Here is a 22422-nt window from a genome sequence, read left to right as displayed (position 1 = left end):
GCTTGCGGGTTTCACCATCCCATATGGGACCCATCGAGCCCAATGAGCTGCAAAAGGCTGCCCTCAACAGTGCCCAGCACAAGACAGAATAAGAGATCAAAGTGCCCCGCTGGCTGTTATGGATTCAGCCAAACTAACATTTGATTAGTCAGAGACGAGCATAAGTAATCAGCAGGCAGGATCATGAACCATAAGAGAAGCCCATTGTTCACTTTCCCTTTGATATCCAAAAAACCTAAACTTTCACTGACTCTGATCTATTTCAAACTTCCTGCCTCAGGTATAAGGATGGCGTGCCACTGAGAATGCCTGACCAGCCGTGGAATTACCACCTCGAACAACATTTTGGTCTTAACACACTGGAGATCAGAAGGTAGGTCGCTAATTAAGGCTAAAAATCTCTGTATGAGTATGGGGTAGGGCTGATTAAGATGGGGCATGTGTGGGGAGCACGACCTTGCCTTTGATTAATTGAGGATCAAATTACTGATTTAAGAACCTTGTGGGTGAGGTCAGGAAATTGTGGTGTTATGAGATAAAAATGTGGCTGTCAAACTGAGAAATAAATGCTGGTGCTGTTTTGTAAGTTTGCTCCATTACCTAACTTCAAAGAACGAAGAGTCAATTAAGTTGAGTGGTCTCATGGTAAGACACCACATCTCCTTTTGTCTTTATGTTGTATTTGGGATTCATTTAACAGCAATAACAACAGAGTAAAGTATGTGGCGGGTAAAAGAAAAGTGCAATAAAAGCACATATTTGTCACCCTACAGATACATTTTTATTTCAGCTACAGCTGCTTAAAATGTCTTTAGGTGCTCTCCTGATGACGCTGGCGAGTATAAAGTGATAGCCAAGAGTCCCCTGGGTGAAGCTATGACCTTTGCAACACTCGTGGTGAACTGTGAGTAGTTTCTTGTTTCATATGCTTGCTGGAAAACCATTATGGATACAAAGATGGAAATGAGTGAAATACAAGAGTTCTGTCACAGGCTCTTAACTGGTTAAATAAATAAGAGAATACTCACCATTAAAGTCAGCCAGGGTTGGAGTTGAAGCATCTCAGGGTGGGAGTCAGTCATTTGGGATCTGCAGGTAGGTGTTTATCCAAGGTCAGCGGCTGGGCCATCTGTGTGTGAAGCGTGGCTCCTGGATGTTCAGTCAAAACCGTAGAAATGTTACCCAGCATGTCTTGGCAGTGACGTATAACCAGTCTTTGTCGTGATACCATCGCTAATGAGCGTTTAAAACTTTTGGATAAACAGTCTGAGACGCTGTGAATATAACACATCCAAGCGGCCTGTGGAAACTGGGAGGTAACAGGCAGCACCTGTCCAGCATGAGCCAATTAGCTGCAGGGTCCGCACCATAACGACACCGGCATACGCCTGTTGTGCGCCGAGTACGTGGAGTCTGCTCACCATTTGACGTGTATTGTGCGCCGGAGCCGCCGCTGAGCAGTGACAGACAGCAGCAAATATCTGTCAGCTAGGTAAGCTACTGTGGCTTTTGCCATGTAGGTCGACATTGATTTGTTTGGTCAGCTGGCAGTTAGTGGTTGCTGCCATTGGCCGACAGAAAACACTCAATTTAAACAGCTATCCCGGCCCTCGCCGTTACGCTAAAGCGGCGCACCGGCGCACTAAAATGTAGCGGACCCGCTGATTGCTTCAATGAGGAGCAACTCTGCTCTCTGTGCCTTCCAATACCCATACTACTACGCTATATAATATGCCAGAAAAAGGTTTAGTATATCCCAATACATAGTAGGTGAAAGCAAGAGGGTCATAGTTCACAATGTAATGTTCGTAATGTCATGAGAAAGTACCATGTCCTGATTGTGTGCATACTGCATGCAACAGTGTACATTTTAAGGGCAGCTGCAGAACTTACTGGAAGTAAATGTCAGACTTATAACAATAAATCCACTTGAATTCCATCAGTCTTTATGAAAAGCTGAAACACTCCAATAACGTCATAGAAATGAATACACTTTTATGAAATGAACACATGAACCATTAGCAAAAACAGCCAAGGTGGTGCTATGTCACACACCATATGCTTTATATCATGGGTCTTCAACAGGGGGTCCGTGGCCCCTAGGGGTCCTCAGAGTTACTAGTTTGATCATTTTTAGATTTTTTTTTTTTTTAACTAGAATACTACATCTCAAAATACTTACATTAATGCAACCAATTGTTAACAAAGATAAATTGACCAGTTTGTAAAACAGACAAACAAAATAGACCCATTGCTAAGCCCCGCCCCCTTTTTGATGGTCCGTCACTGTAACTAACTGCACTCCCTGAACAAATATTATTATGTTTTTGGAAAAATGAAACAGTGATTCCAGAGAGAAGCAGACAGAGGGGTCTACAGTCTGTGTTTGAAGGATATATCCAGGATGTCAAACTGACTCAGCAGCAACAACAGGTTAAAAAGACAAAGATAGTTAGAAGCTAAAGCTGAACTATAGGCTACAGATCACAGTGTAAAAGTGAACCGCCACATCACTGCTGATCGCCACAGAAGACAATGAATATAAAGGGAAACTTTGCTGATATTGAACCAGCTGTGTGGCATCGCAGTGTGTGCAGATTAGGGATGGGTCACGATTTTCGTCTTATTTCCCCCCCTTTATTTGACATGCAATTCAGCTCCTAACAGCACAAGGGCAGTCTAGGATTGCTACAGCGGTGTGAGATGCTCTTCTACAAACAGGAGAAACATGCAGAGACTACTACTCCGTGAGGTATGTCCGCAGTCATTCGGGCTTTCATAGTCGAGCGCACTTCCGCGTTGTAGTTTCCTGTAAAAATGTCCGTGAAAAATCCCCGCGATGTGAAAAATACATGCCGAGCAGTCACTGGTGTGCACGCACAGGGCTTGCGGACGTCCGCTTTGAGTCCGCGCGGACCTCCGTGGAGTCCGTTCCGCCCGAGTATGTTCGGGCGCGATTATTCGAAAAATTGACGAATACTTGCCACGATTTTCGAATAGTGTTTTTGCTTGTGTTGCCCATCCCTAGTGCAGATGAACGGTGTTTGGCTTCCAACCATGCCACCGCCAACCGATGGTCCTCTGCCACCCAAGCCTTTGCTGGCAGATGGGCGGGGAGCTCCAGCTCCAACGTTCATCTACACACACTGTGATGACACAGAGCTGGTTGAACATCAGCAAAGTTTCCCTGCTCCCCTTCACTGGTTCCTGTACAGCAGGGTTGATTTTTTTTTAGTGTTACAATCATTGAAAAGCAAAAGCAGCATGTGTGTACATTCAGTTATACCCTCAGTAGCTAACCTTAGCTAGCTAACCCGACACTTTTCAGGGTTTGCCACAAATCCAGCTAGAAAATAAAGAAAATCTGGTGTGATTATGTGAGAGTCTGTGGAGCACAGCCATATTGTTGTCGGACCCCTGTCAGAGTTGGCAACTGCTACAGTATGATTTGCCAGTCTGCGTTTGAGGGGCGGGACTTAGTGAAGGATCAATTTACAGTACACAATGTCGATGACAGGCTGACTGTTACACATGAATCCTTATCAAATGAACCCATGATGTATATATTAATCAGTCAAAAGTTATGGTTTTAATAGCTCAGTATGTAATGCACCATAAAGGTATGTTTATACGAGGTACTTTAGGCTGCCCTGTCAATGTAGGCCTAGTAGGGTGAACATGCTCTGTCTCTCTTTCAGCTGAGGGGTCCTTACCCTATAAAACACTGAAGAGCCCTGTCTTACATTTTATGAGCGTGCCTATTCTTCAGGCTGTCAAATAGGCTAATAGACTAAATTGATCATGAGTCGAGATGTGTCAGAATCTGCGTGCTTTAGGCTGCCACCTCGGATGAACAATTTCCAAATTCTGTACTGGGGATTACAACGTGACTATCTCTTGTGACACTGATTATTTTGCCAGCTTTCAACAAGGCCAAAACTCATAACAGAGATACTAATAAACTGGCCACATGAATTGATAGCCTTGTTGTATATGTTGACCAATGAGGAACAAAAAATTGCAGTAGGCTACACTTAAAGGTCCAGTGTGTAGGATTTACAGGGATATATTGGCAGTTTTCATGAGTGTGTCACCTGAAACTAAGAATTGTTGTGTTTTCCTTACCTTAAAATGAGCCATTTATATTTGTATACAGAGCTGGTCCACAGTCCGCCATGTTGTTTCTACAGCAGCCCAGAACGGACAAACCCAACACATTCTCACTCTGACCTCGTCACATATCGACTTATGGTCATGGACTTTCCATGTCCAGGTACGACATGCGTTGGTTGTTGACGTTCTGGGACACCGCGTCAAGTTCTGCCTGTTACATGCGTTGTCTTTTTTCAAAATACACTTCTGTTTTCACAGGAAATGTAATGTTTATATACAATCTCTTTCAAAATAAACGCACTACATCAGTTCAAGACCATAAAAATTGGCATTTTGTTCCCTTCAACAACAAATGCACATGGTTAGGTTTTGGAAAAAAGAACAGGGTCTGGGTTTATAATCTTACAGGACATGACCACTGCTCTCTCGGGTGAAAGTTGGTGTTTGTTGGACCCACTCATCCCACCTCCAGCCCACCTCACTTGGACTTCTGCCGCAATAACTTTCGTTCTTGTCCCACCACATTTCCCTCTGATGCCCGCTGGGCACTGTTAAACTTTAACGGTGACCGGCCGCGTATCACGCCGATGTTAAAGGAGGGTTTTTATCATCTGTGTCTGATGCTGCAAGTCACTGCCAAGAGCTGGATTTCACCAGCTTCAGAGTGAGACCAGGTCGACAAACCAATGCATGAATTTTCATGTTTTCACACTTTTGCATTTCCATGTCGGCCACTGTAGTTCATCTACACGCCACACAGAAGTTTCATCTGTGAACTCACTGCTAGATGCCACTAAATCCTACAAACTGGACCTTTAATATGACATGTTTGAGGTAATTTAGAAATGGTGTCAGCATTACTTTGTCCACCACATGGCAGTAACATGTTTATTTTTCAACTTCATGACATATCTAGTTCTTAAATATCAGTTTCATTTAACCATCAGGAATATTTGATGCTGCAGGTAAAGTCTGAAAAGTGGATATCAGCTATAGATATATTGTTATTAGATTTTTAAACTTTCGACTATTAATATTGTATTGGCCTCAGGAATCCAATATCAGTCGGGCTATAAAATGAGCATTTCAATTTTCACTTTATTTTGCAGGGGCACAGATTTTTATTGATCCCCCCGGGGTGCTGATACTGTCTTGGCCAAATTTTACCACATATCCGTATTTCCATCCTCCTAATACCTCCAATCTTGTCATTGCTCAAGTCAGATATATTTTCTTCTTCTTTTTTTTTTTAAAGAAAGCCCATAGGGAATGATTTCTACTTTGGATGCTATTTTTCCCCCCATGCACAGTGTAGTTTTCTGTCCCCGTTATCCTAGTTTCTGTATAAATTTGATGTGTGGATGAGAATCAACACCAGACGAAAGTGATGAGTAAAACAGATCTCATTGCAGGATTCATGCATTATGAATTATAATAAGGACAGTGGTGACTAATAGGCAAACATCTGCAGCGAGCATCATGGAGTTATATCATTGTGACAGAAACCTTCACAATAATCGTGTTTTGTTTTTTCTGTGCACCTTTTAAATGACCCACCCTGTCTGTAAAGGGCTCGGTGCTCTGCAGTAAAGTTCCCCAATGTTGTAGATCAATTAGACAGTCGGGGCTTTTAATGATGCACTTCAAGGCTTCTCCCTCTCATTTATATTTCACATGCTTTCTTCAGTTGTTAAAAATAGGTTAAAGGGAATATTAGATGTGACTTGCATAAATGTGGCATTGCCAGGTTTGATTTGTCTGTTGTGCCTCTCGATCTCATGCTCCTTCAGCTTCACAACATCTGCCTCTGTTTCTGTCTCCATCTCTGACCCTCGCTGCCTTTCTCCAATCTGTCCTGCTCTGCCGCTCCGCCGCCCTGCGATTCAGCATATCAAGGAGCCGTGGCTGGTTCAGAGTACTCGCAGACCCCCGGTAAGTTTCACACCAGGGTCTAATGAAAAGTGTCCCCTTTCATTTTCTCTGCCACCCTTTGAAGTTCTTTCCCTCCACCAGTGAACGAAGGGAGGGCTGAGTTAGCTTTGAAGACTGTGACACAACGCTGCGCTCTGCTGTCCGTGCTGCACCTCATAAAGACATGGATGCATTGAAAGGGAGCGGTGCATTGATGGTGTTTGTTTGTCATGGGAGTTTATGTTTCTGCGTGGGTGGGTGTGCGTGTCGATGGGTGTAAGTAAGACTATTTGTGGGATAGATGCTGTAGGGATAGAAATACTTGCTACCAATTGAGCAACAACGAGAGTCATGTATATTTCATTTCAGGGACAGCAGGGGATTTATTCCATTTTGCTCCAAGCTGTGGAGCATCTCATATTGGCTGTGGCACACTTTGGCCTAGATTAGGCTCCACCATGTGTGGGGATCATGACATTTCCAGCCTGTACCCACATGATTGCTCAGTGTCTGATCTGGCTAGCTGTTGATGAGAGCTATGATGGTATTTTGCCTTGAATAAGGTTATCGCCAGAAAAACAAAAGCATCTTCACATCAAAAAAAACCTGTTTAATTTGACCTTGCAATGTGAATTATGACTGTTGCCTAAAGGAAACAACAGCAAACGTAGCATGATTATGTTTTAATGTCAACCATTTCCTACCAACACTGATTTATTTTGATCATGACCACCATATCTCACTCATGTAGTTCTTCTTTTTAACTGTGATCACAAACAAAGCTGTTTACTACCCCAAATTTCTATGTTTACCTAACCATTATCGGCCAGTTTTGGAAGGCATTGAGTGATTCTGTCTTGCTGAAAATACAAATATGAGTTGCATGGCAGGCAGTGATGAATGGCATCATTTAAAGCTTCATATGGAGGGCCACCCACGTCTCATAGAGCCTGTTTATACCTGGTATTAATATGGGACTTGGGTGATCCAATCACAAGTGGACAGCGCTAAATACAATTGTAAACAACCACCAAGATGTATTGTGATCCAATCACTCAAACCACTAGCCGAGGTGGTCTGGGACACATTTGACCACATATCTGTTGTAGTATGAACAGTAATACGTCCTGACAAAACTAAGTCATGAATGCAGGATGTGGTGGTTGTTTTGGTGGCAGTGTGCTAACGCTCTAAAACTTGCTCATTTCACCATGAGTTGGATGAAGTGTTGTGTGACCATCCATCATTTTGCCCTATGGAAGGAGACGTGAGATTCTGCTCGCAGCGATATCTCCAGCTGTACAAACAAACCACAAGAAAGACAAGAGAGCATGCTAACTAGCAGCTAGTGAGAGTGTGGACATAATAACTGCACGGGGCCCTTTGACCTTATAGTGTAAGTAATGTAGGCAGTAACCAAATCCAAGCACAAGTGGTCAGCTGCAGATGCATGATAGATACAGGTGTGAACAGCGATGTCTGTTGACTGTCCCCTTGTGTTCAGTTCGCCGAAACGTATGCTAATATAATCACACTCAAAGAAATACGTAAAAAGGATGCAAGGCCTTTTTATATTTGCAACTTTCATGGCATGCGAAAATCTCCACAAACATTGACTTTCAATAAGGAAACCACTGTGTTCAAGGAAACCACTGTGTTCTGTGTGAAGCCCGTTAATAAGTAAGCAAGTTTTCGTCACTTACGTCCCACACAGTTATTTTAACCAAAACCACAATCTTTTCCTAAACCTTACTAAACTGTGAATGTTTCACAATGACACTGTGACTAATCATAATAGACTTTGCATTGGCATTGTTTTCGTGTTGCTAGCATGTCATATTAACACAATTTGTGTCCACCACCATGTAATGTGTTGTTAAGAGGTTGCGTCCATTCCACGTGTTTCTGTGATACTGTATTGAGAGGGCTTCTTTAGAACAAGCGGCAACCTTCGAGGCTGAAAAATTAAGCCAATACAGAAGTCTGAAAAACTGTAGAACCTCTACTGGCCACTTGAGGCTGGCTCCAGAAGTGAGTCAATCCCCACAGACACCCATATTAAAATGCCCAGCATTACAGTAGAAATTAACATTTTTACAGCGTCGTACAAAAACCCCTTTGCTCTGTAGCTTATTTCTCCATTCATGATGAATGTACAAGGGGTGAATGTTTATAAAACGTACCCGTTTACATTTTATTAAGGCCTAAATTTATACGTTAATTAAGGGTGGGGCCACCTGAATGACACACTGTCCTCTAGGTATCACTACTACAGTCTATGAGTTAGATCCACCCCTTCTTATTCCACAGCTCCACCCTCTCATCCACATATGGTCACTTTTGACTCCAAAAAAAAAAACAAGATGGTGATTGCCACAAACCGATGGGTGACATCAGTGTAACTACGTCCATTATTTTATACAGTCTATGGTTGAGAATGAGACACAGTTCTTATAATTACCTTTTCACTCCCATCATACCACACACATATTTGAGATTTCCCAGGTCCTGATAAAGCAGTTTCGTATATGTACATATTTATATATATCCTGTCAGTTATGAGTAAGATTTTGAACATCATACAAAAACTCAGTTGCTTGGATGTGGGGAAGCAGACACCCAGCTAGAGACTGCGCTTTACAACTTGGAGAAAAACAAACAGAAAAAAAAACATGAGCATTCAGACGATATTTTTAAATTCACTGTTGAACCATATAAAGCACTCGCTGGTATTTGGAAGTAAAAACGAAGTTATGTTCTAATCTTGCAGCGATTCATTGAAGTTCTGCTTGAATCTGCTGTTTTAATTGTCAGCCCGGCTGTGCAAACATGCAGTTTTACAAGGAAATAAACGTTCTTTTTAATGAGCGTTCTGGGTGCATCCTCTCATTTTCACAACCAGTTGTGGCTTGCATAACTGGATTAAAGTTGGGATATGTTTAGCTGTTGTCTGCTTCTTTGACTGCTTGTGCTGTTTGCCCTGTTGTCTAGTGTCACATTAAAGTCCTCACATCTCAGCTCACATCTCAGTCAGGAAGTCACCAAGACACACCAAACCAACATTAAAGAACTAGTGGCAATGAAGGCCGACTGTTGCATCACATCGCCTGTGTCTTGCCCAAAAAGTTGCGCATGAACACTTTGCAAAGACTACAGCCAGCGGCCAACAAGCACATACGTTCTCCATAGCAATCGCTCTCCACACCAGCAGACGGCGGTCGTCTGTATGTGTCACTAAAAAAAGGGAAAAGATGCTAGATGCAAGATGCTAGTTAGCCAGTTAGCACATTTACAACACAACCCAATGTTAAAAGAGCAAATGATAAAGAGCTTGATGGCTAATAAATAATCTTTCCTAATTCAAGTAACAAGTTTGTTTCGATCCCATGCCCACTTGACTTAAGCCATTTGTTTACTTTCCTCACTGTCGTTTCTCATCTCGGGCAGAGCTGAACTGCCAATCAGAGTGCTCCACTTTCTCTGACACTGATTCAACATGCTAAATGGGCAGCCAACAAGGGCCGACTAGCCCCAACCTCAAGAACTAGGGAAACAGGCGCACACGTCCTGACATTGACAGACAGCTGACTGTCGGTTTGGGATGTCAGGGCCTTTAAGAAAGTATCGATGGGCAAAGATAATTGTTCACATGATCCCATTTTCATTTAAAAGAAAGTTAATACTCTTAGATCTGGCCTTAAGTTGTGAGTAGATTGTAAATGAACTGGTTTAAAACTAAGACAGTGCTCTATATGTGCAATTTTTTTATTTTACTTTGAAATGACGTTGCCAAACTTAAGCCATCCTACACGCATCTAATCTTGTGAATACACCTTTGCTTCTGCAGAAGTAACATGTAGGTGCAATACAATGCAATAAATTCCCCACACACTCAGAAATTAAGTGGCAATCATTTTGAATGAAGCTTCATCAGCGTGTAATGGCCGTGGGGCCTGTTTGCTGCATGGAGTGCTGAAGAATTGCATGCTGCCATTTTTATGTAACTGATACTTGATTATCTCATACGGAGCAGATCATATTTTCCATCACTCAATACACAAAAGTGAAACCAGGGTGAATTTATCATAATCATCGCTGCCACTGAGGGAAGGTTATGAATGATGAGAAACAAAGATCCAAGTGGTGTGTTTTTTAATGAAGCCATACGCACATTCCTGTGATAGCCCGGCCTGCTAAGCAGAACAAGATCATTATAAGAAACATGTCACAGTCTCTCAGATTCATCGCCGAGAATGGGGTTTGACAAGACCTCGTGGCGCACATATATCTCTCACTTCCAGATTGTATTGCTTCAGTGCTTTGACAAGTGAGAGAATGGCAGCTGAAGGAATATCTTGTCAGGAATTGTTCACTTTCAAAAAAAAAAAAAAAGTGTCACATCTTGAGCTTTCTCTGCCGTCTTCTGTTGTTTCCTCCAGGGGATGTCTCTTCTGGCTGTCCTTTGTCTCTTCGCGCTCTCGGTTTAAGCAGAGGGTCTTTGTCTATTATGGCTTTGCAAGTCGGCATAAGATGGTCTTTCTAGTTAATTAAGACCCTCTAGGTTGCTTTGTTCAGTTTCACTCTCCGCCACTGGTGAGAGGAACTGAGCAAGGAAGAGCTTGTTACTGCTAGCTTTGCAGAGAATAATGAAAACCTGATGTCATAGCTCAAACCTGATGGTATAGAGACATCAGAGCTTTTTTGACCAGGTTTGGTGACACAGCAGGGGAGATGAGCTCTCATTTCTTATCATCAGGAATCAGCATACTTCTCCCTGTCTACCACTTACCTCCTGCACATCCTCTTCTTCCTGATTCCTCTCCCCTTTACCTGTCATGCCTCTTTCCTTTGCAGCAGTCCAAAGGAGGTCTGTGCAGTTTTACAGTGCAACAGTCACCTAAAATGATTACCATCTGCAATATCCTGCAGTAAGGCCGTATCTGAAGTGGACCTACTTTTCAATATCAGTTTTATCTTTGCCCAGCACCAGTGAGGAAAGCAAATGTGCTTAATGAAAAGTGCCTCTCTCCTTTTCATTTTTCTTTTTTGACTTTATTTTTTTACTTTTCTTATATCTCGCTGATTCATCAGCCAGTTTTCCTGCTATTTACTCATCTTCTCTTTCCTCTCCCTTCCTTCCCCTTAATCCTCCCTCCCCTCTCACCATGTCACCTCCTCCACCTTTGCTCACCCCCTCTCCCCTACAGCCTTTAGGCCTGAAGTCGAGTTTGACACCACCTTCCCCCCGACATGGGTGAAGGAGGGTAACAGCCTCACCCTGCAGTGTACCTTCTCCTCAGCTCTACTGCCCTCCCAGCATGGCATCAGCTGGTTCAGAGATGGTAAGTACTGTTAAAGATGAGCCAGATGTTTGGCTTTTTAGATGTGTGCTAAAGGTTTGTCAGTTGATATTGTCATTCTCCAGGTGTCCAGCTGCATCCGTCTAACAATGTTGACATTCAGACATTCGACAACAAGGCCTCCATCACTTTAAGGGCTGCATACAAGGAGCATGAAGGTGTTTACAGTGTTCAGCTGAGGACCTGGGATGACATCAAGGAGCACAGTGCTTTTGTCTATGTCAAAGGTGAGGACCAGCATGACAGGTTTGGATGTAAAAACTGAATGTATCTTCAGTCTTTCCTAATCATGTAGCATTTGTAAAACGTTTGATCATTAAATTGTTTCTTAAACATCAAGTTATTTTTCTTTAGAACAGAATGTATCCGTAATCATTGCGTTTGAGCATAGAGGTTCAGTTTTGAACACTGAAAATCATAGTTTGGCCAATCAATCTAAACACAACTCACTCAATAGCTTTTCCAAAGGCTTTCAACCATTCACAGTTCTTATCCGCAGATGGAGTTTCCATGATTGTGATGGACACTGAAGCTCCATACTTAGGCCATATGATGATAACTAATTCAATTCACTGATGAAAACTGAGAGATGGGGTGTGTTCGTAAACCCAATCTGACGTTCTACACCAAAATGAGAGTGCTTTTGTTTGGGATAACGGAGCGCTCGATTTCTACATGAATTAATGAATGCTTAAGTTAATCACACATTCACACCATTCAGCATTCTGCTGCTCCGTCTCCCCAGTCAGAGTGCCAAGTGTGCGGTCTGTCGCTTCAAGAGTATGGTGCTCTGAAAAACTGAACGGTACATTCCAGCAGCACTCTGAATTTATGACATCAACATTTAGGGAAATATGCTTATAAAATTCTTGAGAGTTAGATTAAAAGATCGATACCACTCTCATGTCTGTACAGTAAATATGAAGCTGCTGCCATTTGGCTTAGCTTAGCATAAACCCCAAAAACAGGCCCTGTGTCTGAGATCGCAAACTATGCATACTCAATATGTGTCAAATCGTTCAACATACTTTTGTGTAAATAAACAATGGCATGTATCTCTTCGGATGCACTAAACCTGTAGGCTAATCACTACATCACTTTCTGAGAACCTCCTTGCCGGTTGGAGACACGTAACCATGGTAACCGGTGCCAACCTCCACACACTGGCAGTTTTACATTAATTTAAAAAATATATTGCACCTGCAAAGTCAATTCTTACACTTAAACTGAAGTGTTACTGACATTAAAGAGCTGTCTTGGTCGCTGTTCCCTATAAACGCTGTCCTCCAGTGCATTGCATTGTGCAATATTTATGCTGGTGTAGTGTCCTGTGTTTGCATACTGTATTATTTCCACTGGAAATAGCATCCAATTCACTTATCATTGGTTTCAAACAAAGGTTTCTTTCGCACATACTGTTTAGCGTATTAAATAGCATGTTAGCATGGAATTGTGTACGCAGCTGTCCAAAAGTATTTTTCTTTTCTTTAATAATGGCTATTTAATTTAACAGTATGGTACAGTCGATAAACAGTATAATTCAAACACCAAATGTGTAATACATGTTTAAAATAGTTTGGGCCCTGAAATAAGAATTAAATGATTAAAACTTCCATTTACTCAATGTCTCCATAATGATGCATAAGAGGGGAGAATAAACATTTTTTTTCCTCAGGCACACCTTGATGTTGAATTTGTTTTCAAGTCCAGAAAAGTAAGTGGCCCTTAATCATTATTGAACCACAATGGTGCAATTAGGCTCTAACTATTTTGGGAAGCCATTTTTCTTTGGGCCCTCTGCAGTCTACTCAGAGGTGAGATTGAATACATTTAAACTGTCATTTGTCTGTCCTTCCATAGTATATTCAGCTGATGACCCCTGATCCAATTCCAACAGTGCTAACCTGAGACTATTTCCATTTAAAAGTTTGAAGAATAGCTTTGCTAAAACAACACATTGCTTGTTAACTCCAGCTTGTTAGAGGCATTATTGTGCACTTGACACTGAAACAGGAACATGTTCCTATTAAATCTGCACACATTGTGATGCTAAGCTTCCAGTCTGTTACCAACGACTGCTGCTCAGAGGTGTCTTTGTCTCTTTCTGACCTTTCAATCATCAGTCTGGTTGAACCACTGCTCAACGTTTTGTTCTCCATACAGAACAAACCCTTCATACAAACAAATATAACTGTGTAGAAGACTTTCTACAACTATGGATGTCAGAGTCAGGGACCTTTGTAGACTTCCCCTGCAAAATGTCCCAAAAAACATGTATTGACTGGGTAGTGTCTCAAAATGACAACAAAGAGACACAAAAAGACAACAATGGGATGCAAAGGAACTGCAAAGAGACACACAATAACTAAGAAAAGAGGCAAAACAACCACAAAGAGACACAAAACAAGCAAAAAAGAAACAAAATGACCTCAATGAGACACAAAATTCCCACAGTGAGAAACAAAACCGTAATAAGGTGCATAAGGACTGCAGTGAGATGCAAAACAACAACAACAAAAGAGGCCAAACCACCACAAACTCTGTGTCTTGCTCCTTTTTTGGCCTTTTGCATGTGTGTGCCCAGGGGCCCGTTGTCTCATAATCCACCCATGTATGCAACCTAAATGCTTGAAAAGTAAAATATGAAGTATTCCTCTCAGACGTCAGACTGTGCTAAATAAATCTTTTGTGGCAGGCAGTCTAAACTTTTGAATGGCAGTGCATCTTGTTCTTGTAAAGGTGTAGAAACAAACAAGTTGTGGTTATACGGGTTATTATGTGGTTATTCTTGGCCGTGTACTTTGACTGTCTGGAGTCTTGACATCACAAGCATCCCAAAATGTCAAACTACTCCTTTTAGGATGTTCTTTATAAAGTCTGCATCTGCTGTGGGGCACTATGGCAAGCATGTAAATAGCTGTCACATCAGATCAGATCAGAGAATCCTTCCAATACTGAGTGGTGTCTCTGAAGAGTCTGCCAGACGGCTTTTTTAAATGATATGTTTCATTCTGAAATGATCCATTTAGCATTTGAAAAACCTGACAGATGCTTCAGAGTGACCTCAAGACCCTTGCATATAAAAATACCAGTGTTTTCAGAGGATGGAATCATCATTTGTTGTCCCAAGATGGATAAATAGTGTTTTGACTGAAACCTTCACTCAAAACACTATTTGTATTCACCAAATTTTGGTGCTACTTTCATTTCCTGTCAGCAAACTACCCTGATTCATATGGGGAAATTGCACCATCAATCAAGCTGTTCTGCTGTAGAGGGCTTGTTAACTTTGTTCAATGAAACTCTATATTCTTCACAGACTGCTATTTTCTCCCGTACATTGTTTGCCACATGCATATAAACCAGAGAACAACTCCCACTTGACTCATCAAACATTTGAAATGTGTCTGGGCAGCTCTGCAAGGAGCCTCAGCATCTTTCAATATAATACCAGTGCTTACTCATGTATGTATTGCACTCTAACTGCCACAGTCACGGTGTAATGTACACTGAATCATTCATGAACCTGGTGGTGTGCACATGCATCAAAGATTAACATGCACTGGCCCAAACGCACACACGTATACAAACACTTTAATGCAGGATCAATCTTCCTGCAAAGCTTCCTTTAACATCTTGGCTTAGGACTCTCTTTCTTATAGAGGAGTTTCTTCTTTTTTTTTTTCTTTTCCAGAGCTGGAGGTACTAATTAATGAATCAACAAACTTCTCTGCTTGTGGGTTTTCTCCTTCATTCACCCGTCATATTTGCATTACAAATACACAGTACAGGAGAGCAAAAACAAATGAGAGAGAGAAGGAGGAAGAGGATGCAAATTTAAAACAGGAAAGAGGTGTCCTTGATGTTGGCTTGAGTCTTTTGTCAGGAAAAAATAAAAACATCTATACCCAGCCTAAAGAAAAGGTTTGGGAACACATCCTATCGCTTCAATCCGCTTTGCATAATTTCCTCATTTCTTATTCTCCCTTCTCTCTGTCTCATCCACTGGTTGTGATTATATGCTGCATGTTGAATAGCATGTGTTAATATATCTACCAGCCGTCATTATTTACTCTGTGGCCCAAATAATACGTGAAAGCCATGAGCTGGAATACCTTAAATACATTTTCCTCAACTGCTCTTGTTTTTCTATCTCATCTGCTTCTTTCCTCTTCCTCTATATATCTGTTTCTCCAGTCTCTCCTTCTTTTTCCTTAAGTGGGATTTATACTCGTGTGGCAGACCCAACACTGTAGCCTACATCGTTGTGAGCATTTATATTTGTCTGTGTCACTCTGCAGTTACACCTCCAGAACACTAGTTGGCGACAGAGTTTCTGTGAAGTGCTGTAAAGTTTAGTTGATTCAAAACACACATTAAACATGCTTAATAGCAACAGTTTCAAACACAAGCACACAAATTGGCTTCACTATAAATCGCATCATTCACAGACAAAGTATTTGTCTTTATCTGGACACATTTTCCCCACAAATACAACATGCTAATGTGTTTAGCACAAGCCTATGGCATTTTACATTGGTTAAATTAGCCTAGCAGCTAGCCATCTTTTCCTCTTCTCATGTAAAACCAGGGACAACAGCAACATTTGACAAAGGTAACAGCACACAATTTGGCTCCATCACAACTCACAAGGTTCACTGACAAAACAACTGTCTTATACTAAACACATTTTCCAAACAAATATAACATGCTAACATTATTAACATAAGCCTATGGCATTTTACATTGGTTAAATTAGCCTAGCCTCATATGAAGCCAGGATAAATCCCGAATTATTAAATCCCTTAAGGATAAATTACACACACAACTTAAAATGCTATTTTTGTGGAGGCTTTATTGTCTTCACAATTTATTGTTTCTTATCTGTGAAATTAAAGTAAATAAAAGCTTAGTTTCCACTGAAAGAAATGGTGTCAGCTTACAGAAATAAACAGGAGGTCTGCGTCGCCACGACGTGTAGTTACATTTCTGGGGAAGTGCACGTCAGGCTCCGTGTTGACGCAGAGCCTACGCAGTAGCTACAGCGTTGATTCAGTGCAGAAGTATAGATTCCTCCTTAGTTTTTGGGGATCAGATAGCTCTGCTGCTAGTCCCTCTTGTATTTGCCAGTATTCTCCTTCTCCTGCTTCTCCTTCTCCTTCCAAGATAATCCAACTTCCCATGCATGAAAATAAACCAAACTTGGCACTTGGGTCCAGTCCCATGCTAAACTTCCTCAGTGGGAATAAAGGGCCAATAGTCCTGATGGTGGCGCTATGGCAACTGTTTAAAGCAGGGGTGTCAAACATATGTCCCAAAGGGTCCAATCTGGCCCACTCTAGATGATTATGCTAAGAGGTATAGGATTTTAGGAGCAAGGTAAAAAGGGCGTAGCTGCTGCATGTAAAATGCTGCTTCAGAGGCTTTTCCACCCTGACCAGAATATAGTTCTATAACAAAAAAAACCAACTCAATACTCATAGATATATATCACTGACAGCATTTTGAATTCTGCCATCATGTAGTCTATTGCAATCAATGGAAAAAGAGCATCTTTAAGCATAATTTTTTCACTTATGGATCAATCAGTCTTTGTAAAAAGACATCCCAGATGTTATCTATGTTGTCTACCTCAGTGGTTCCAAACTGGTTCAGCCCCAGGGTCTAAACTTCTTCTTAATCATTAGTTCAAGGTCCACACAGTATAATATATTCAGTGTCAGGCTTGCCTTTGGCTATGTCATTGAAATAGTTTGCTGTCTCTGTTAAGTAGCTGTCAATTAGTCACTCACTCTACAGAGGGAAACAACACATCAGAATTAAAGCTGATGAAGTATGCAATTTCTCCGAATTTTGTCGTGATAACTGAAATAGTGACACTAGTCTAAAATCTGCCTGTGTACATATGTGCTGCTGTTATGCTGCACCCTGCTGGTTGGCTGTATCATAGTGTGATGTCACCTCTAAACTCTACACTAGTGAGGGAGATCAACTTGATAACAACTTGCTATCTGTGTCTAAAGGTTGTGAGTTCAAGTCCATAGGTATGTTTTGCACTTGTTACTGACTCTCTCCTCTTGATGCTGTTGCAGATGCATCAGCTGCAGTGGTGGGAGGCCCCGCCTCTCCTCTGGCTGTCCAGGTATCTGACATCAACAAGGACTACGTCTTCCTCACCTGGCAGCCACCCAGTGCTGATGGAGCCTCACCTGTGCAGGGTTACTATATAGAACGGTGAGGACTGGCCTGAATCACCATTTAATCGCAATTCAAATACTTCATATAATCATAGTGAATAGAGGGAAATAAAATGGCAGTGACACTGAAAATTTCTTCTTTAGCTCAGACACAGGAGTCCACAATTTCGCCACAAGGTTCATTTGGTATAAAGGAGCACTTGACTGTCGCGCAGCCTTCTTCAAACAGAAAGAGTTGTCAGTGAAATGAAGATGTTTGAATTTCCATTTCGATGACAATTTTAAGGACTGTTCTTCTTTAATATGTTGGACTATGGACCTTATTGAGGATAATAATATATATCCAATGTTCCATTTTATTCACAAGAGTGAATACAGACTCTCAATAACATAAAAATTCTTTACCCAGCGGCAGCTTCTGTAAAATCTGGAAAATGACCGACAGGTGTTTGGTTCAGCAGAGAAACTGTTATTTAGAAACAGGCAGTAGGACAAAGCTGCTTAAAGTTTGATGACTGAGTGCCAACTTAGAGAGCCAGCATATGATTGAGGGCCACTCAGGAAAAGTGCAGGTGCCAGCTGTCCATCTAAATCACCAACTTTAGCTAACAGCACTAACATTGGTGACAGAATGTAATTCCTGTGACATTCATAAGGTGCCACTAGTAGGAATTCAACCAGTAGCTCTAACAAGTTGTAATTCCTATGTGACAGATGCTTGTTAGGAGGGTACAGTCTGCAGCAGTTGCCTAGTAGTGTATTGAATATAAGCTATTAAAAGTGAACGCTTTGAAATGGACAGCTAATGATTAAAATATAATGCATGCATTTCATTTCATGCTTGGGGACTGCACAAAATGTCTCTGAGGGCCAGAATTACCCCGTGGGCTGCACTCTGAGCAACAATGCAGTCGGAAAATCTTAAGTTAAATGTAATAATCTTAATTTGCAACTAATTATTGGTTTAATTATCAGTTTATCTGATTACTTTTTTGATTAACCAACTAAACATTTGATATATAAATATAAATAATATAAAAATGCCCAAGCTGACATAAAAAGATATCTAATTAAGTTTGATCAGTTGGCCAAAAACTCAAAGATATTTAGTTTGCTGGCACATTAGACAAAGGGAAGTAGAATATCTTCCAAAATGAGAAGCTGGGACCTATTGGCTTGGAAACATATTTACTGAAGAATGGCCAAAAGGATTAATTGTCAAAATAGGTGGACTGACTAATCGATCAATCAAAAACGTCTCTAAATAAAATCATTAAAACAATTTAAAAAAATTAAAATGATTTTTTTTTTAAAAAAAAAAAAAAAAAAAAATGAAATAATGTATGTATAATATATATAATGTATGATTTTTTTTATATTTAGCATATCAGATTATTGAGGCTTTTTTAAATTAAGAATTAAGATTAATTAAGTTTAATTAATTACTGTCTTATTGATTTGTTCATTCATTTTATCAGTTAGTTAATAATAACAAACTGCACAGTACAATCTGCTCTTTGTTACACATGACCAAGGGTGTGTGTTTTATTTTAACACTGGGAGTGAAACGTATGAAACAGGAGGTTTGGGGGTCCTCTGCCACAAAATTTTAACACTTCATTTACTGCATTTGTACCTTTTCTGAATTAATTTATGATGTAAAGGTCTTTGATTTCGTCAAAATAAAAGTTCTCTGCTACTGTCATGTTTTTATTGAAGGGGACAAATGCACATTTTCTATTGAAGGGACCATGTTCCCTATGTCCCCCCCAAACTGGCTACTTTAAATGTATCTAGAACAGTAATTTGTTCTAATTTTTTTTAGGTCAGCTGGGTAAAATGAGAGTATGCTTAAATGTTTTTTAACTGCATTTTATTTTACATTGCCAGGAAGACTAAGCACAAAGCTTGGGTGTCTTACAGTGAACTCACATTTACTAAATCTCCATAAAAAGTCTTATTTTTAGATTGTATATAAAGCCATTTCCTGTATTGTAAGTCAATAATAGACCTACAGTGAGACTATACAGCTGAACCTTGTCTCGCTCTGCGCACTGCTGGTGAGGAAATTGGATTGGAGGCAGATAAAGATGATGGTGGCGGCGGCCAGCAGTAGTGTTGTTGTATCCATTTGGCAGAGTTCACATGAGATGAATGGTATACATGGTAATTATCAGCCCTCGACACAGAGTCAAAGACTCCCGCAGGAGAACAGGTGCTGCACTTATCACCAACACCAATCAATCAGGGTTATTCGTTTGTATGCGTGTGTGTGTGTGTGTGTGTGTGTGTGTGTAGGGAGAGAGAAAGCTTGTTCATTAGTGTGTGCATTTTCTTGTGTAACTGTTTTTGTGAAATGGAATTGTATATATGAAGTATATTTGTATGTGTGTTTTGTGTTCTTGCAAACCTTCTTTATTCAGTGCAGAAGTTACATCTCCTGAATGTTATTGGTTTTTGGGTGAGGAGAGGAAAATGTAAGATACTTCCCAGTTCCCTAGCAACCTCCTTATGGTTAGAAAACTGCACTATTTTCTGTCTTTGTTTATTGCAAGTGGCAGCAGTTTGTTATCGATGTTGTGTAATCTGAGCTCGCATTCGACTTTAAAAATCAGTTTTTACTGTGTTCGGAGGCCCATTATTTACACATGATGGTCTCTGGTCACAATTATGGGTCTTGGTGGGATACTTACAGACTAAGATGTGTTGTTGTGCAGACTAAAATGCTTTAAAATTGTTTTTTTATAATGTTACACTCTGCAGACTGCACATAACATTGTTCAGATATTATTGATTTTGTTCTTTGTTTACCTCTTATTGAAATGTTTTCCTCTCTTTCTTTCTATCCTCTCGTACAGATGTGACCTCAGTCAGGGTGAGTGGGTGCGCTGCAATGTGCATATTCAGAAAATGTGCCACTACCCGGTGTTTGGGCTGAAGGAAGGAGCTCTGTACCAGTTCAGAGTTCGTGCTGTTAACCAGGCTGGAGCAGGGCGCCCCTCCAAGGCTACGAAGCCCATCCGTACTGCAGACCCCATGGAACCCAGCAGGACTATGGGTAACACATTACACACCCTGCCAGTCGAATTGCCACATGAAAAGCTGCAACATGTTGCATCACCACAGCTGAAGAAACACATATGGGTGACTAATTTCAAAGTGGAGATGAAATGAAAATGCTTTTTTTTTAGCCCTTTTGGATCACATCCCCAGACATTTTGTGCACCTGTTTAACAATATATGCCAAAAAAAAAAAAAAAACTAAATTTCTTTGTCATCATGTTTTCTTCCACTAAAACCAAATATGACATGTGCTTATGTAAGCTAGCACCAACCAGTTTCCACTAATAATATTATGACATCCACTCATTAATCATTTTGCAACTTTTACCCACACAGAGCTAGCGCTGCAATCCATCATACTCAGAACTCTGAAAAAAAATTACCTTCAATATGGAAAAGTGCAATAGAACGGTACAATTTGGAAACTTGGACAAGATCTGTCGAGCCTAAGTTCACCAACATGAACACACCAGACGTCATAGTAACATGACGGTGTGCACAGTGAATCAAACAACATGACATTTTCTTTATCTATATTACTGTACATAGTGTTTTATGTGTTTGTGTTGTGAAACATGCTGTTTCCTTGATAGAAGTATTTGCAAGCTTGCTTATCTTCGTCTCGTGCCACACCATACGAATTCACACAGGAACTGGGTGGAAGGAAAAGGGCCTAAAGGACTTTTTCCCATATTCTTACATTGGGAAAGAGACGTCTGTAAATCAGTAAATAAAATTTTTAGTTAGCATCACAACCCCTGCAAAATGATTTGTTTCTCTATTGCGATTTGGTCGGATATCATTTTGAAAGTCTAGAGGAGCCATACAAATAAATAATTTTATCACCATGTAACCAGTGGACTCTAGTGTTGTCTGCGTTGTGTTGATATGAAAAGGCCCAGACCGTGGATATCTTTGGAGGCCATCTCCATTTATTCCTGACAGCTGACAACAAGAGGTGAAAACAAAATCCCCGTCAAATACAACCATATAAACTCCAGCCCCTACAGAAATGAAGTGACACAGGAATACGTTAGCATAAAATGAACTTATAAACAGCTTAACAGCACTAAAACACGGAAATTACTATGAGGGCAATGTCACTTACCTCTCCCATGGAGTACAACAGCTAAAGGGGAGAGATCAGCCAGGAGACACCCCTTTATAGGTGGGGTACCACCAAAGGTGAACGTAGGGGTATTGACTATGGAGGCCTGAGCGTGTCAGGTAATATCAACTGAAACAAATTTTGTAATTATAATACTTAAAGGGATAGTGCACCCAAAAATGAAAATTCGGCCATTATCTACTCACCCATATGCTGAAGGAGGCTCAGGTGAAGTTTTAGAGTCCTCACAACACTTGCGGAGATCCCAGGGGAGAGTGGGTAGCAGCACAACTACACCTAATGCAGGCTGACGGCGCCCAGGATTAAAACGTCCAAAAAACACACAATTGAAGCCACAAAATAGCCCAGCCTGCATTAGGTGGAGTTGTTCTGCTACCTACTCTCCCTTTGGATCTCCGCAAGGGATGTGAGGACTCTAAAACTTCACCTGAGCCTCCCTTGGCATATGGGTGAATAGATAATGGCTGAATTTTCATTTTTGGGTGCACTATCCCTTTAATATCACAAATGTACATTTGACTTGGTAACACATATCACTGCTGTATAACTGACCCTGGTACACCCATTCAAGTTACAGGAGGCCTAAACCAGAGGTTAGCTGCCTGGCTTGCTAAAGTCAGTAGTGCGCTTATAATGTGGAAAGTTAAGG

The 22422-nt window shown here is 40.9% G+C and overlaps 1 protein-coding gene across 1 annotated transcript in view; it reads left to right on the top strand.

Moving 5' to 3' along the window:
* myom3 (myomesin 3) overlaps positions 1–22422 on the top strand; it is a 99681-nt gene that overhangs the window by 26677 nt on the left and 50582 nt on the right. The window contains exons 6-12 of the mRNA XM_033641227.2: positions 281–373; positions 816–904; positions 6001–6045; positions 11232–11366; positions 11450–11611; positions 17477–17618; positions 20440–20639. Of these exons, the coding sequence (XP_033497118.2) occupies positions 281–373; positions 816–904; positions 6001–6045; positions 11232–11366; positions 11450–11611; positions 17477–17618; positions 20440–20639 (866 nt within the window). The remainder of the gene's footprint in view (positions 1–280; positions 374–815; positions 905–6000; positions 6046–11231; positions 11367–11449; positions 11612–17476; positions 17619–20439; positions 20640–22422) is intronic.

Source organism: Epinephelus lanceolatus, chromosome 10, assembly GCF_041903045.1.
Source record: "Epinephelus lanceolatus isolate andai-2023 chromosome 10, ASM4190304v1, whole genome shotgun sequence".
NCBI classification, from domain to species: Eukaryota; Metazoa; Chordata; class Actinopteri; order Perciformes; family Serranidae; genus Epinephelus; species Epinephelus lanceolatus.
Note: the sequence above shows the minus strand (reverse complement) of the source record. Positions and strands in the feature narration are given on the sequence as shown.